Source organism: Notamacropus eugenii, chromosome 5 (assembly GCF_028372415.1).
Source record: "Notamacropus eugenii isolate mMacEug1 chromosome 5, mMacEug1.pri_v2, whole genome shotgun sequence".
NCBI lineage: Eukaryota > Metazoa > Chordata > Mammalia > Diprotodontia > Macropodidae > Notamacropus > Notamacropus eugenii.
The window spans coordinates 267,970,210-267,987,193 of record NC_092876.1 but is presented as its reverse complement, the minus strand read 5'-3'; the positions used below and the strand labels follow the sequence as shown (position 1 = coordinate 267,987,193).

General features: G+C 37.6%; 2 protein-coding genes across 5 annotated transcripts in view; both read left to right on the top strand.

Annotated features, from left to right (window-relative positions):
- The window catches only part of RFTN2 (raftlin family member 2), a 90,796-nt gene that overhangs the window by 44,498 nt on the left and 29,314 nt on the right, over window positions 1-16,984 (top strand). For all 4 annotated transcript variants that reach the window (XM_072612786.1, XM_072612785.1, XM_072612783.1 and 1 more), the window contains one exon: window positions 6,187-6,290. In XM_072612786.1, the coding sequence (XP_072468887.1) occupies window positions 6,187-6,290 (104 nt within the window). The remainder of the gene's footprint in view (window positions 1-6,186; window positions 6,291-16,984) is intronic.
- Window positions 3,451-5,494, top strand: LOC140506051 (large ribosomal subunit protein uL23-like). The gene has a single exon (XM_072612798.1). It carries the CDS (start codon window positions 4,945-4,947, stop codon window positions 5,413-5,415), a length of 471 nt encoding a protein of 156 aa, XP_072468899.1. The 5' UTR covers window positions 3,451-4,944; the 3' UTR covers window positions 5,416-5,494.

Below are 16,984 nucleotides of genomic sequence, written 5' to 3'. Positions count from 1 at the left end.
AACATTTCTTTAATAATATCTTTTATGCAGTTTCTCATTGGTAATATGCTTGACCTTTCTCATAGCTGTTATGTTTCTCTTCCTCATCCTTTGGGTGACTTGCATCTTTAATTCTTTGTAGATTATGGAATTTATTCCATGACTTAGTGCCAAATATCATCAGAAGAAGATTATTATTGTTTTAAAGATAAACCCTATTTCAGGAAGACTCTTGGGATTATTAAAAGTACTAAAAAGTTTCCCAAAGGCAATCCAGCCCACAGTCTTCTTCCTTTTCATATTTTTCATCCTTATTATGTATATAAAGGTGTATTTCTCCACCATTTCTTGCCATATTGCTTCACCATCTTCTTCTGTTATATTTTACAAACTACTTTATCTTCCAAACCATTGCTGTCCTTGACCAGCACATCGGTTTATTTGACAGAGAAATCAAATGTTTGCTAGCTGAAGCAGTTTCCACATTCTTTTGATCTATTTGTTGTGGTGATTCATTTACATAGGCTAAAACTTCTGAGAAAATTGTAGTAGTCTGTACCAGTGTCTTTCCTTTTAGTCATTTCCCATTTTTTTCTATCATAACAGCTTAAGTCACATTGAAATTGCCTCAATTAAATGTAATATCTTCTCCTTTTCTTCTAATTTGGCATTGATTTTGATCTTTTATCTAACACATCAGTAGTCTGTACACAGATTTTGCAGAATGATTTGCCACATCAGTAATAGCCATTTTCTGACTGTTAGGATATAACCAATTTCATTTTTGGTTGTTTTTCAGTGCCACCATGTGTAGTGTCTCTTAGTGTACCTCTTTTTTAAAAAATATTTTATTCATGTTCTTTTCTTTTTTAATATCACTATACCATCTCTATACTGCTGATTCTCAAATCTGCTTATCCTGCCCCAGTCTCTCAGCTGATCTTCAGTCTCACATCTCCAGCTGCCTTTTAGACATCTTGAACCGGATGTCCAATAGACATCTTCAATTCAATATATTCAAGACAGAACTCATTGTCTTTTTCCCCAAACCTTCCCCTTTCCTACTTTTCTTATTACTGTAGAAGGCAACACCATCCTTTCAGTCCCTTAGGCTCACAACCTAAAAGTCATCCTGGATTCCTCACTCTCTCACACCCTTCCATATTCAAGCTGCTGCGAAAGCCTGTAGATTTTTTCACCTTTGCAGCATCTCCTGAATATACACCCTTCTCTCCTCTGACACTGCCATCCTCTAGTGCAGGCCCTCATGGCCTCATGCCTAGATTATTATAATAGCCTGCTGGTGGGTCTGCTTGACTCAAGTCTCTCTCCACTCCAATCCATCCTACACTTAGCCACCAAAGTGATTTTCCTGAAACTAAGGTCTGATAATGTTACACACCTACCACCCCCCCACTCCCTACTCAATAAACTCCAGTAAGTCTCTATCACCTCCAGGATCCAATCAAAATGTTCTGCTTAGGATTCACAGCCCTTCATAACCTAGTCCCCTCCTACTTTTCCAGTCTTCTTGCATGTTACTGTCTGATGTATACTCTTCCATCCAGTGACAATGGCTTCCTGGCTATTCCAGAAACAAAACACTCCATTGCCCAGCTCCTGGCTGTACCCCTTGCCTGGAACACTCTTCTCATCTCTGCCTACTGGAGTCCTTTCCTAACCCTTCTTAATTCTAGTGCATTCCTTCTTTTAAATATTTCTTATTTATCATGTATATTCAGCTTATTTCATATATATTTGTTTACATTTTGTCTTGCCTTTATATTATAAGCTCCATGAGGGAAGAGATTATCTTTTACCTTTTTTTGTATCCCTAGAGTATAGCATAGAGCCTGGCACACAGTAGGTGCTTAATAAGTATTTATTAATTGATTGACTACCCTTGGATAGAACATCCAAATTAATACAGTCATAGATATATTCACATTTTTGAGTCACTTCCCACGAACATCTCCCACCTCAGAAATGCCTCCCTTGTAATAAATAAGAATAATCAAGGATGACAAATCAACACATTGACCCTGTCTGAAGATATATATGTCTCATTTTGCATCTATCATGTAGATGCTGACCAGCTCTCTCCTTGATGCATGTATTCACAATATGTAGGTGTGGATATCTCTATAGTCTACAAGACTTTGGCCTCTCTCATTTCTTACTCCAAAGCCATGTTAGTTAGGTTAATCCTTGTAGAGTGTGAATTGTCTATTTCTGAGACCACAGTCAAAAGCTTTCTAACGTGGTAGCATCTTCCAGACTTTGCAGTCTTCTAGCAGTTTAATCATTAAGAACTCAGGATTGCCATCTTACCAGAATAAGGTACAGAGTAGGACTTTGTGGAGGATCTATTTTCCTTTTTTAAAAATTAATACATCTTGTCTTGACTATCAATCATGCCCCAGTAATCCATATCATGCCTACACACACACATACACACACACACACACACATCTTCCCATAAGAACAGTTAAGTAAAATTATATAATATAGCTAGAATTAGGATCAACTGAGGGGAGCTTTGCCATTGGGCACTGAATTTAGATCAGGCAACAACAACTAAGCTTAGTACTTATTAAAAATAATAATTAGGTAAAATTGGAAGTCTCAACTTCCTGAGCACCTCCCTAGGGCCACAGCTCTTTCCTGACTGAGCCTTTTTCCTGATAGAAGCCTCCCTCATGGTGTCCCAAAGTTTTTATAACTTGTGGTCCAAGACCTCTAATTCACTTTTAAAAGTAGATTTAAGAGTGATTTTCTTACTATTTCCCTCAGACACATTTTTGATGCTAGCCTTGGTATGTGAAGTACTAGTTACAACTTTGATTATAGTGCTTATGACTGACAGCAAATATAACTTTCCATTCTCGTAGTTTGTCAGTTCTTAACAAAAAGGAGGAGAGTCTGTTTTAACCTCAGTCATCTGGAACCCGTATTGTCTGTCGTACTTGACCTGAATTCTGGTTCATGTTTTGGTAGTCAGTGGGTATCGATCCTATTATCTTTGCACTGCATCAGCTCATACAAGTCTTCTTATTTTTCTCTAAATTGTTTAGACTCATCATTCTTTATGGCACAGTAATATTCCATTACATTCGTACACCACAATTTGTTTATCTGTTCCCTAATCATTTACCTTGTAATTTATTTCAGGTTCTTTCTGTTATAACTTGTACTATTTTTAGATATACCCTATTTACATATGAGACCTTTTTATATCATTCTTTCACAAACTACATGCCCCGAAAGTTATGTGCCAATTAGTAGGATAAATATAGATCTATTTTTGATGAAATTAGACAATATACAGGCAGTAAAGTATTGAGGAGGATCCCAAGCACAAATTTTTTCAGTTAAGTCTGAACATACAGTGAAAAAGACCCTCCTATCTAATCTTTCTCTCTCATCTGCTCTCTGCCTCTTTCCCTGGTCCATAATTCCTACAGAAACTCAAAGAGGACAGCCAAAGCCTTTAATTTTTAACAAAATTAAATCCTTTCTTGCTTCCTTTTCCCTGAGTTGTTTCCCAGCCTAACTATTAAATTTAGAACAGGAAGAGACCATGGAGGTTGTCTAATTCAACCTCCTGTAGCCTCATAGATAAGACATAGATAGGGATGTCCCAAAAGTCTTAGTGCCATTTTAAACTTTAGTAACTTACATACAAATAAATAACTTTTAGTGGTTTAAAACTACATTAAGATTTTTGGGAAACTCTGCATGCATGATCTAGTTAAAGACTGAAACAATGAAAAATAATGTGTTCAGCAATTCAGAGAAAGGAGAAATTAAAGGGGGCTGAAGTTACCAGAAAAAACCTCCCAGAGGAAGCAGTATTTTATCCTAACTTTGAAAGAATAAGTAGAATGTCAATAGGAAATTCAGAACCTAAGCTATTAGGTAGTTCAGTGGATAGAGTGCTGAACTTGGAGTCAGGAAAACTCATTTTCCTGAGTTCAAATGTGGCCTCAAATACTCACTAGCTGTTTGACCCTGGGAAGTCACTTAACCTTGTTTGCCTCAGTTTCCTTATCTTTAAAATGAGATTGAAAAGGAAATGGTAAACCACTCCAGTATCTTTGCCAAGAAAGCCCCACACATGACTGAAAAATGACTGAAATAGGTATATGTGCGTGTTTTTATATTTCACTGCAAATCCTTCTAGAGATAGATAAAACTTGGATGAAATAAAACTGTACATTCTAAATAAATATCTAAATATCAGTCAAAATCTAAATGAACAAATCTGCAAAATATTTGCAGGCTCTTAAGTTTTATTGTGTAGCCTTCAGTCCTTCACAGAGTCAGTCAGCTAAGAAAAGAATGATGTCATTCATCTGTCCTCACAAGTGCATTTGACTAAGCCTCTAGAGTTCTTTATCACAATTTATCTAGAAAGTTGGAACCAAACGTACCTCTTTTGCAATCTTTGTGGTAATAAAACAAATTAGGAAAGACTCTGTACCTCCAAATCCTTTGATCTAGAGATCCCACTAATGGCTTTATACTTAAAGAAGGAAAAGAAAGATCTCATGTGCTCCAAATTCTTATAAGGTCATTTTGAGTAGTAGCAAAGAATAAGAAACAAAATTTAGATGTATGCTGATGGGGAAATGGTTAAACAAATTGTGAAATATTGCCAAACTATAAGAAATGAAGATAAAAATATCAGAGAGGCAAAGTAATGATTAGGAAAACATTCTACATAATTACAACAATGAAAATAGAACAATAACAACAAAAAACTGAAACTAAATGCTTTGTGATTATAATATCTAAGCTTGGCAGCTAGGTGACATTGTAGAGAGAGTGCTGGGCCTGGAGTCAGAAAGAGCTGAGTTCCCATTCAGCTTCAGACACTAGCTGTGTGAGCCTGGACAAGTCCCTTAACGTCTGTCTACCTCAGTCCTTCAACTATAAAATGGAGATCATAGCCTTTCCCCCAAGATGGCGCTGAAGACGAAGAAGGAAGCTGTTGTCCCCTCCAAGACAGAAGCCAAGTCCAAGGCCTTGAAGGCCAAGAAAGCGGTGTTGAAGGGTGTCCATAGCCACAAAAAGAAGAAGATCCAAACATCCCCCACCTTCCGGCGACCCAAGACACTAAGACTAAGAAGGCAGCCCAAATACCCTTGGAAAAGTGCCCCTCGGAGAAACAAGCTTGATCACTATGCCATCATTAAGTTCCTCTTGACCACTGAGTCTGCTATGAAGAAGACTGAGGACAACAACACCCTAGTTTTCATCGTGGACGTCAAGGCCAACAAGCATTGGATCAAGCAGGCAGTAAAGAAGCTGTGTGACATCGATGTGGCCAAGGTCAACACACTGATCCAGCCTGATGGAGAGAAGAAAGCTTACATCCAGCTTGTTCCAGACTATGATGCTTTGGATGTTGCCAAAAAAATCAAAATCATCTAAACTGTGTCCAGCTGTCTCACTGCACCTACAATAAAAAGTTTTCCCCAAAAAATAAAATAAAATAAAATAAAATGGAGATCATAATAGCATCTCCCTCATAGGATTGTCATGAGGATCAATTGAGTTCATATTTGTAAAACACACAGTGCCTAGTTCATAGTAGGCACTTAGTAAGTGCTTGCTTCTTTCCCCAAATAAGAGCTAGGAGAACATACCTTCATCTCCCCCCTTGTTTAAAGATGTGAGGAAACAAGTGGAACACACGGTGTACTGTTGAATTTGATTAATGCATTTGTTAATTTTACTGAACTGTCTTTGTTTTCTTCTTTCTTATTTATGAGAAAATCACTTTCTGGATGAGGCAAGCAGGAAAATATATTGGGAAATAAAGATGATGTGAAAAGATATCAATAATTTTTAAATAAAAAAGGCAGTCCATATTCCAAGACCATCTGGTTTTAGGACTAGGGCAAAAGGACTAGTAAAAAAGGGTAAGTTTATGTAGCACTCCCACCCAATAGCTTCTTTAAGAGGAAGAGCTGCTAGACACAAGGTAATCAGTAGTAATTATATTTCAGTTTATCATGCTAGTTTCTTTGAATTATAAATGTTATGCAGTTCTCTATTACAACTAGACATGATCTGAGTTTAGTTTTCCATTAGCGACCATTTTTTAATAGTAACTATTTTTTGTATAACATATATATTAATTACTTGATGTTAGTAAAGTCAATATAAAGGATACTTACATTTCTGTATTTATTTATGCAGGGCTGTGAAATTAAAACTGATTACGGTCCCCTACTGCATACTCTGGCTGAGTTTGGATGGCTTTTGACGAGTGTACTTCCGACACCCATATTAAGACATGACAGGTACTATGATAGTACATTTCAATATTAGCATTACATTCTAAAATTTAGTTATAGGTAATTTCCTACAGGACCAGTATTTCATAGGACTTTCCAAAGCAATTTCATAGAGTGATGGGGTTTTAGGTGTAATAGAAACAATAACTATGATCTAGTTTTGTTGTTCAGCCTTTTTCAATCATGTCCAAGTCTTCATGACCCCATTTGGGGTTTTCTTGGCAGAGATACTGGACTGGTTTGCTATTTCCTTCTCCAGTTCATTTTACAGATGAGGAAACTAAGGCAGACAGGGTGAAGTGACTTGCCCAGGACCACACAGGTAATACATGTCTGAAGTCACATTTGAACTTCTGACTCCAGACCCAGCACTCTATGTACTATGGTGCCACCAAGATGTCCATAATCCAGTTTACCCCTCTCATTTTATAGGGAAAGAAATTAAGGCCCAGAGAAAGTTAATTCATTTGCTAATGGTAGTACAACTGTTCAATAGCAGACTCAGAACTAAAACTCAGGTCTCTTAGTTTAGAGCTCTTTCCACTCTACCTCCCTCGTCAGCTACCTTGTCCACAAGGAATTGAAACAAGCATCTTGAATGCAAAAACACTTCTAGAAAATTGAGCCTTTTTTTTCATTAGAGAACATGAATAAAGGGCTATTAGAAATTCCACATAAAAAAATGTATCCATTCCCAGAACACACAATGCTCTAGTATCCTTCTTGGTAGCCACAGAGTTCTGTGTCCATCTTCTCCTCTGAGGACATAGTGGTCCAGTTTAGGAGCCCAGCATAGGTGTTGAGATAAAATTTAGAGAAATAGAAGCAGCCCAAGCACCACACTGGCACTTCTGCTGTAACTTAAGCCTAGCTTCATATGCACATTTAGCTATTGAATTCCCCTCAAGAGTGAGAATGCTATGAATATTATTCCTCAGTTACTTCTTTACTACATCCATACAGCTAGAAATATTAAATTTTCATAGATTCATATCTGTCCTATTTCTCTTCCCCTTCTCTGAGTCTACGATTATTGTTTCCTGGAAACACTACAGAGCTAAATAGGGAAAATGAGTCATTTTTATTTTTTCCTGTGAACAGAATAGGCCTTACTAGAAATTTTTTCATCTGAAGCAAAAAACACTTTGGAGAGCAGGGGAGAGAGGAAGGATATAGAGAACAGACAGTCCAACCATGAATCAGTGGAAAAAGTAGTCAAGGAGGTAGGGATGGGACCCCCAGGTGTGTCAGCAGCAAGGTGGTAGGAGCCCACAAAATGAGGTGAAAGAACAGTGGTCCCCATGGAGAACAAGTGAACTTATTCCCTTGTATCAGTGCCCTAGGGCAGAGTCCCATTCATCCTATCCTAATTATTTTTTCTTCCCAATTGTCAACTTATTTATGTTTTAAGACTTTTCTCTCTTTTTGCTTATTGAAGGGGCTAACTGCTCACTGGGTGCAGAGTAAGAATAAGGCCCCCTAAGCTGGTCCAGCTCATAAAGTCTTATGCCCTAAAAGCAAGTCATTTCTATAGTGTAGTAATTTTCGTACGTATTTGAACATACAAAACAGACTTGGACAGACTACAAGTTTCACAAGGGCAATTCACTCTTTGTACCTGTTTCAGTACATGTGCTTAGCTGCATAGAGCTAAAAGGAGATCAGTTGGTCCAACTACCTCATTTTACAATTTAGGAAATGGAAACCCAAGGAAATTAAATGATTTGCCCAGGATTACACAGATAGTAATTTGTATCGCCAAGATTTTAAACCAGGTTCCCTGACTCTAAGTCCAAGTTCTTTCCCTTCTGTCACCTGGAGGCATTTAATAAATGGGTGTTAAAGTTGAAGGAAGAGACAAGTCAGGACACTCTTTACTTACCTATTCAGAAGATTTGTGGAAAAAATTATTGCTGTTCCACCTGCCTCCACCTCAGGGGACAGCCAATAGTCAACGTAAACAAGGCAAGTGTTGCAATAGAGCGAACTTTACTCTACTTTTAAAGGTTCACAAAATAAGTAATAAACCTATAATATGCTTTCTCTTGTCCCACGACAGCTGAGTTCACCGTATTCTTGAATGAAAAATCCCTACTTTTCAGGGAGGGGAGGAATTAAGAATCATTGGGTAACAAAATATTGCTCAATGAACTCAGATTTTCAGTATCTGGGATTGTCTGTGAAGCATTTCTCAAAATACAGCTTGTAGCCCCATAGTGTTTCCCAGCTTTTCCCAGTTCATTGTGGCAATAGTAATAATTCATATTTATATAACACTTTAACCTTTATGAAGTGGTTTACATACATTATTCTCAATCTTCGTAACAACCCTCTAAAGTGGACAGTGAAAACACTTTTCTTTAATCCCCATTTTACAGATGAGAAAACTGCAGCTTGGAGAGGCTAGGAGTATTGGACAAGGTCTCTTAGCCAGTGAATGCAGGAGCTGGGACTTAATTCCAGGTCTATACTATGCCAGCCTAATGCCACCAAATTAGTGTATACTAGGATTAGGCATGGAGAGAAGCTGGAGTGGTCGACTGCTCTAGGATCTGTCTATCCTGACACTCAACTCCTCTAATCACCATACAGAAATACAAAGTCACCATATTCCCTCTATCCAAAATGTGAGGAAGGCGAAAAAACCCTGCTCTTTTGATACCCCTTCCCAAGTGCCCCTCTCAGGGTAACTCCATATTCCTTATAACTACTCTACCAAATGACTTTTTTACATTATTTTTCCTTATTTATGCCAAGAACTGTTTCCTCATCTTTCTCCCCTATCCCCAGAAGGGGGAAAGAGAGAGAGAGAGAAAGAAAGAGAGCAACTATTTAATATTATATATATAATTTATAAATAAAATATATACAAATTGAATATGTACAATATAGGAGAATATGTGCATATATTCCATTTCCTTAGTATCTTACTCTGCTTTCCACTAATTTAATATAGATTAGTTTATCAGTGAGACAGCTGATAGTGTGTTGAAGTTGTTACCCTTCCTGGTAACATATTTATCGAGGGTATCATGGGAAAAGTTGCTGATGGAGGTATTTCCTTATCTTCTTTGCTTCCCTCTACCCCAAACTTGAACCCATTTTCCCCCTTTTTTGCCAACAAATACTATTTTCCAGTTCTTTGTATACACCAAGATAGATATTTACTCTTAATTATTACTTTTCCACTTTAACTATTCTTTTCATGGAACATAAAATGTGATCAACAAATAACTCATTTAATTGAACTGATTAGGATCATAGATCAAGGGACCTCAGAGCCCAGTTATTCCAACTCTCTCATTTATAAATGAGGAAACTGAGACCTAAGAAAGTTAATACAGATAGTTGTCATCAGAACCTAGGTCGTCTGACTCCACAGTCAGTGCTTATCCCACTATACCCCATTTTCATTTTTGTGTCAAAAAGAGACTACAGGGAAGAAAGATCTTATTAACTGATTTCTCTTTTTTTCCTGTCCTAGAAACACTGCCATTTGGGGGCTCTTTTTGGTTGAGAGGCACAGATTTCCAAGAGGGAATACACTGTCACGAGAACAGGAGAGCTGCTATATCTATCAGTATAACAGGTTACATTCTTCCCTGGACATCACTTCCTAGAATTGTTTGGAGGTGCTCGTGCCAAATGCCTCTAAATTGCTTTCCAGCTCTAAAATACTATGATGGTCTTATGCCGGTAGGGAAAGTTAAATACCATGCATAGTTCATTTCCTCTTCAGAGGTCTTTATGACCATTGACTAATTATGCCTTATGAGCCCCTGGGAAGATGGTTATTCTGCTGGTTAAGAATTAGCAGGGTAATTTTGCCACTATAAAACTAAGTTAGAAATTAACTGAACAATTGTCATTATAGGTGCTTTGTGTCAATAGAATCTGTTCCTATGTTGGCCAGATTCCAAATCTCAGTAGTTAACTTATTTCAAATTTCCCCCAGCAGTTTCTTGGAGATAAAGTGCTATTTAGTGACTTGATTCCATAGTAATATTCTTGCTTATCTAAACTGATATTTACTCTTTTTCCCGCTGGCTGACTTCTCAGCTCCCACATAGAAGGGAGTGGTAGGAATAAAACCAAATCAGCTTGAGATGCATGGAAGCCAGAGAAGGGCATGCCAACTGTAGGACTGCATGGATCAGTTGCAAGACCTTCCACCTTAGGGCCCAGTGAGGCAGCTGAGCCAGCAGCTGTGAGCATAGGTAGGCTTGCTGGCTTCTTCACTTCTCCCTTTGGGGCGGCAGTCCTTTAAATACTCTAAAGAATTTTTAAAAATCACTTTACATGCTCTGAAGAATACATTAAAGAATTCCTACTCACCAGGAACTGTGCTTCCAAAGTGCCCTCAAATAAGAATCTAGAGTAAGGTATATCGTCTTTCTGGAACATTAGTCCAAATATATGTGGTAGAAAAATATTGGACAAGAACTCAGGAAACCTAGAACCTCATCCTGGCTCTTCCACTAACTAATTTTGTGCCCTTGGGTAATTCAGTTCTCTCTGGTTCTCAATTTCTTCAACTATAAAATGAGGGGGTTGGGCTAGGTCAGGGGTTCTTAATCTTCATGAAGGGATCTGTGGAGGGATCCTATGTGTTTTATTTCCTGCGTTTTAAAACATCATTCTGCTATGGATCCTTAGTCTTCGCCACATTGTCAATGGAGTTCATGACATTAAAAGGTCTGGAACCTTTCTGCAAGGTGATCCTTATGCAGTCCTTTTCAAAGCTAAAATTCTGTGCTGCTTCTATATTTGGCACATTTTTACAGTTTTATTCAAGAGTCAATCTCAGGGATAACAACATCCTTGATTGTAAAGACATTCTTCTACACATGCTCTGCAAAATAAATTCCTCTCAAGCAGTTGTTGTATAACTGTATTATTTGAATTTGTTTGGTACTGGCTGCTTTAAATAGGAATTCTGCTAATATACACTCAGGTCAGTAGTTTATAAAGAAAAAAGAAGTAACAGTGTAAATAGCTGATCTCTTATTTGGGATTGGTGAGTCTGTGTTGTCAGCATTCATTAACAAGAGAGTGAGACAGCCTGAGTAGACATGCCATGATTTGTGGTAACAGAGTGCCCTAAGAATGCACGTTCAGTGTAGAGTTACAGAAGGTAGCTTTGTAGACTCTAAAACAGGGGTTCTTTTTAGAGGCTTTGAGCCTTAAAGGCCAGATGGAATATTAAAAGCTCTTAGAAGTGCCAGTTAAGAAACCTAATCTATAAAATTTACTGACTGTGATTTTCTTTTTCAGTACTCCATGGAACAGTTATTTTCGATTTGTGTTAGGAAGGCTAACAAATGTAAACCTGGGACAACTGAATCTCACCAGGGCACTGTATACAGATAATGATTTAACAGTAGCATACTTTAGATTCTCTGAAGCAAATAACTGCATCAATATTCAGAGCAACATTGAAACTAAAGCTAAAATACACATTTATACATAAAAATAAAGTTTCCTCTTGAGTCCTTCCAGAAACAGGAATTTTAACAACAAAACTTCAAGAAAATGTATAATTGTTAAAGAGCTAGGTGGTATGTCCTATAATAGCAATGGCAATCTGAAAATAAGCTGCCATGCCATGTTAGGTATTTTTACTGAGCTCTACTCCAGTTGTCTGTCTCTAACAGAGGCATTAGGAGACTTGTAGAAGAGTATGGTGACTTGTTTTGATGGTTTCCAAGGTAAATAAAATGCCCTGAAATGTACATTATGAGATTACCCATGCCATTCATGAGTGTATAGACTTTCATCATTTGCTCTTTCAGCCTTCATCCTACTGCATCCAGCATTTTAGTAAGCCCTACTTCAGTAGCTTTTTCATTTCCTTGATCATTTCATTTGCTTTTCTCTGGATCCTTTCTGGTTTTATGATACAAGCAACAATTATTTATTAAGCCCCTATTATGTTCCAAGCGCTGTACTAGGTACTGAAGATACAAATACAATTAATAAAGTAGCCCCTACTCACAAGGAGCTTACATGGGGGTGGTGACCAGAATTACATGCAGTATTGCAGATGAGACTGTGCTATGGTATTGGACATGTCTTGATGACATGCTGAATTTTGTTGCTCTGGCTATGGCAAGGCTAATGTCTGCAAGAAACATTCTATAATGACTCCCAGCTCCTAGTTATACCCAATAGTTCAGAGATTGATCCCTAAAATGAGAACCATTGATGAGATAGGTCTCATAGCTAAATAAGAATTGAACATTCCTGTCTTTGGTTTGATAGTTCCAACGGTTGAAATGATGTTAAATGTAAAGAGGGGGAGAAATTATATCAGATGTAAAATTTAAAATCATGGGTAGATTTATGACTGGTGATGAGAACCAGCATGGCATAATCAATAGAGGATTGGCCTTGAAGTCAGAAAGAGCTAGGTCAAGTACTACCTCTGACAGATGCTAACTATACAAATCACTTAATCTCTCATTATCCCCAGACAACTCCCTAAAACTGTAAGTTATAGTGGATTCATCAGTCAGTACCAATGGAAGGAGTTTGGGTAAAAATGGAGCTAGTTAACCCTAGCTGCTCTAAGAAACTACAAGAAAGAGGTTAGAATAGTGCCAAGTGAAGCAGTGATCAAAACAACCAAGGAGAAGGCCTACTGTGCTTTTCTGTACAGTTCAGACCTACATGAGAAGATTACTACAAGCCAGCAGATGCTCTTTACCAGTTTGAGAAGTAAGGATGGGAGTGGGCTGAGGCCAGCTCAATCTCTGGATAGCACCTGAAACCAACAGGACCATCATCTTTATCTTTTGGAGCTGCAATAGAAGACAAAGCTAGCCCCTAACAGGTATCTGTCCAAGGAAATGGAGGGAAAGGGTACCCAGGCCTCCCCCTGGGCATTCCTCAGAGCCTTCCAGGAGATCTAAAGCCAGTTCAGTCTCCAGTGTTCTGTTAGATCCCATTAGGGGCCTACATATGGAAATGGAGATGGGATAGAGGTGTCCTGGCATCCTGACTGAGGGTGTTCTAGGAGACTGGAAACCAGTGCAGTCTTGAGTATTGGTACAATACTCAACATGAGTGAATCAAGATAGAGTGAGGGTAAGGTGGTTTTCCCAACATAATCTCCCATATTATATTAGGGAAGGCTATGGCAAACAACAAAGCCAACTCTTGGCTACAGATTGAAAAAGTAAGAGACAGGTATATGAGGCTAGCACCAGAGTTGGGCTACCAGAAGACAGAGGAGGAAATCAGGGATTAAGCAGAAGACTGTTAGTGATCCTAGCTCCTGGCCCAGCTCTCTCTTCCAAGCCAGGGATGTGGAAAAGCTAAAAAATCACAAGGTCATGGATCTAGAACCAGACTTTCCTGGCATCAGAGATCATCTAGTTCAATGCCCCATTTTACAGAGGGGGAAACAGGAGGAGACCAGGAATGAACTTCACAGTCACAACCAGGCAGTAGCAATGGTATCAGGGCTGGAAAGAGGATAAAACTAGACCAAACCCCAGCATCTAAGGGTGCTAAAAAAACAAAAAAGACAATTATGGCATAAAATCTGAATCTGAGAACTAAGGCTAGAGACATGAGTAAACAGAAGAAAACATCCCATACAATGGAGAACTACTATGGATTGAGAAGCCTAAGAGGAAAACCTAGGTGAAGGAGAGTGGCTCTGTAAGTCCAAGCAGAACTTGGCTTGGCCACAAGGACTATAAGAGTACAGATGAAACAGAAGGAATTTTGATACAAGGAATTTCCTACACCTATGAAATCCTTCCAAAAACAAAAAAAAGGGAAGGTAAATAATAGTTAAATCATTAAAATTATGGACATTTCTATTTCTATAAATAGAATTTATAAAATTTTTATTTCTGAAGTGGGAATGCTATGAAGCAGAGTGAGGCAAAATATCATTCAGCCAGGATTTCTAGAACAGTTCCATATTTTTACTTTCAACAGCTTTGTATTGTAATTTGGTCTAGGTCAACATAGTAATGTAATTCAAATGGTAATATTTGGAATATTTTCAATTTTATGAGAAATTTTTACTAGTTAAAAAAATCATTGTAAGGGGTTTGATTCATCTTAAGTGTTATTTTATCATAACCAAGAACCATAATTTTTTCTATTGCAATCCATCTGTAACTTTAAAATGGAACTTAATAGGAAAATATGACTCATATAACAACTTTGCTGAAATGTTTTTCTTCCATTAAATGAAGCATATTTTTACTCTTAGACTTTTTTGCCTATGTATCCTGGGGATAAAGGTTCCAGTAGTAAGAAGTCTGGTTTTCCCCATGTCAAGTCTTGAAATAAATCAGTCATGAGTTGAGGAATAAAGTATCTTTAATTAAGATAACAGAGTAGTCAACCTGGCACCCTCAGGGTGCGTGCAGAATAAATATCTTGAAAGTAAGAATGTGAAGACATTATTGTAATTTTAACATTACTAGGGAGTGGCAAATAACATTACATTTGGTATTAACAATTTTCTGTCATCATATGAACAATTATATTAACAATTGTTTGTCACCAGTCTTTATTCCTATCCTTAAAACTACAGCTCCTTACCATATGTGGTCCCTGTCTCCACTTGGGGCACCATATCCTTACATGTGGGTGCTGTGTCCATAGGAATATAATTTTAGGCCTATACTTTATAAAATATTTGGGACTAGATTCTTTTTCTAAAAGCTGGTGCAATTTACTTTTTGTCCTTTGCAGTTTTCATTTAGGATCTCTTGAAATAAAGCTCTGAAAAAACAGGGTTTTTTAAAAAATGGTTTTAAAGGAGTCCAGGGATTCTTTGGACCAGCCCATTGTGTTTCAAATGGAGCTACTCTGGCTTTCATTGAATGGTCAATAATAGTCCCTAATGCACGTCTGTTTGGCTCATCATTTAGGTTATGATGGCTTAGCATGAGTGTAAATAGCAATTGTTTTCTGTTCTGGTCAAAAACTTTGAGGGTCTTCCCATCCCAGATTGATATTTTGAGTCTTTTGTCTCAATTTTTATCTAGCCCTTAGTCACTGAATGAGCCTTGCCTCAAACCAACTGAGGCTTGGGAAAGACATTAATTTAGAAAGGTCAAGGTCATCTGCTGCATCCTAAGCCACCACCCATCAATCTTGACTTTTGTCTCAGGTCTTCCTGACTCCAGGACCCACTGTATCACCTAACTGCCCATAGTTTCAATACAAATGGTTTAAAAGATCTTCAGTTTCATCTGAGTGAATGTTCCCTCCATTGTCACAGACTGAAATCCTTTCACACTCAATAGACCATCTTTGCGGGGTTCCGTGGCAGAAGTTATATCATCAGACTTAATGGCCAGGGTTCTGGTAATGGGCCTCTCTGAACTTTCTTAGGCTGGTACTCAGACAACAGTGGTTACCAGGCCTGTACTCCAGGCATAACTCATACTCTGCTGGCATAAACTTTGAGGACCCAGTATCACATCTGAGGCCACAGTAAAGCATTTGAGTTCTGCATTAATGGAGAGATCCATGTTCTCCTGTACTTTAAACAAAGAGCAGATGCCAAATAACTACATCTACTCCTAAGAATATGATATAAACAACCAAAGGGAAAGTCACCTCTTCAAGATGATGTCAGTAGATGTCAATGATGTCATGTCTTCTCCTCAGAACAAATTATTGCCTTTAGAAGAGAGGCAGGGCAGTTTTACACTTCAAACAGTCTCCATACACAGGAAAGTACAAAACTAACTTTCAGCTCTAAAAGATCATCTGCTTAACCAAGTATAGCTAATAGCTTCATCTAAGTTGTCATGTGGCCACCTAAGAGAAAGATTACATATTTAAAGAGAGTTGGGGGGATAATATAAAGTATCATTCTTGGTCCTTTGGATGCTGCCTTTTTTTTCTTTTCTAATTTAAATTCTTTGAAAAACTCAGTATTGTGTAATTCCTCTGTGAATTAAACTATAGGAATCTTACCATGAGGAGCATTTTAATAAGGCTGTTTTTTCAAAAAGCCAATTTGCCTATTATATCCTCCCAGCTCTCATGATTGCTCCTCTTCTGAGCTTGAATTTTTACCTTTTCTTTTTTTGTTTGTTTTTTTTGTTTTTGCCTTTTCTTTAAAAAAAGAGATGAGATTTTTTTTCACCTATCCAGACTAAAATTTGGGAAATATTAGATAAAAATAATGAAATTCTAAGTCCTAAATAAAGGGCTTTGTGACCTTTTACAGCTAAGCAAGTATAAAATAATTATCCTATAATAAAAACTTAATTTTGGTGCCAGATGAAATTTTGCTTTAAAAAGATTTTAGAAAAAAATATACTAATTTAGAATCAGCAAACTTGGTTCAAAGGTGGCTCTCCTATGTTCTACCTGTATAACTCTGAGCACGTCAGTTTACTACCACTGTGAGTCTGCAAATGAGGGGTAAAAGTTGATAATGTCCAAGGTCTCTTCCAATTATAAATCCTGTCTTCCTATGAAACACTTCAGTATAGGCAGTCCTTAACTTATAATTTGATCATATTCCTGAAGTTTATAAGTCAATATTCTGGAACTCAGAACACTTTGAAATTTGAAAAACTGTAAAAACCTTCAACCCTGGAATTTCTCCTATTTCTACCATTTTGATCACCTCTTATTCACTAGATCTATTCCCTCTCTCAGAAGTGTGTATTAATTTATTTAAACCTAAGTAACATATGGGTGACATAAACCCG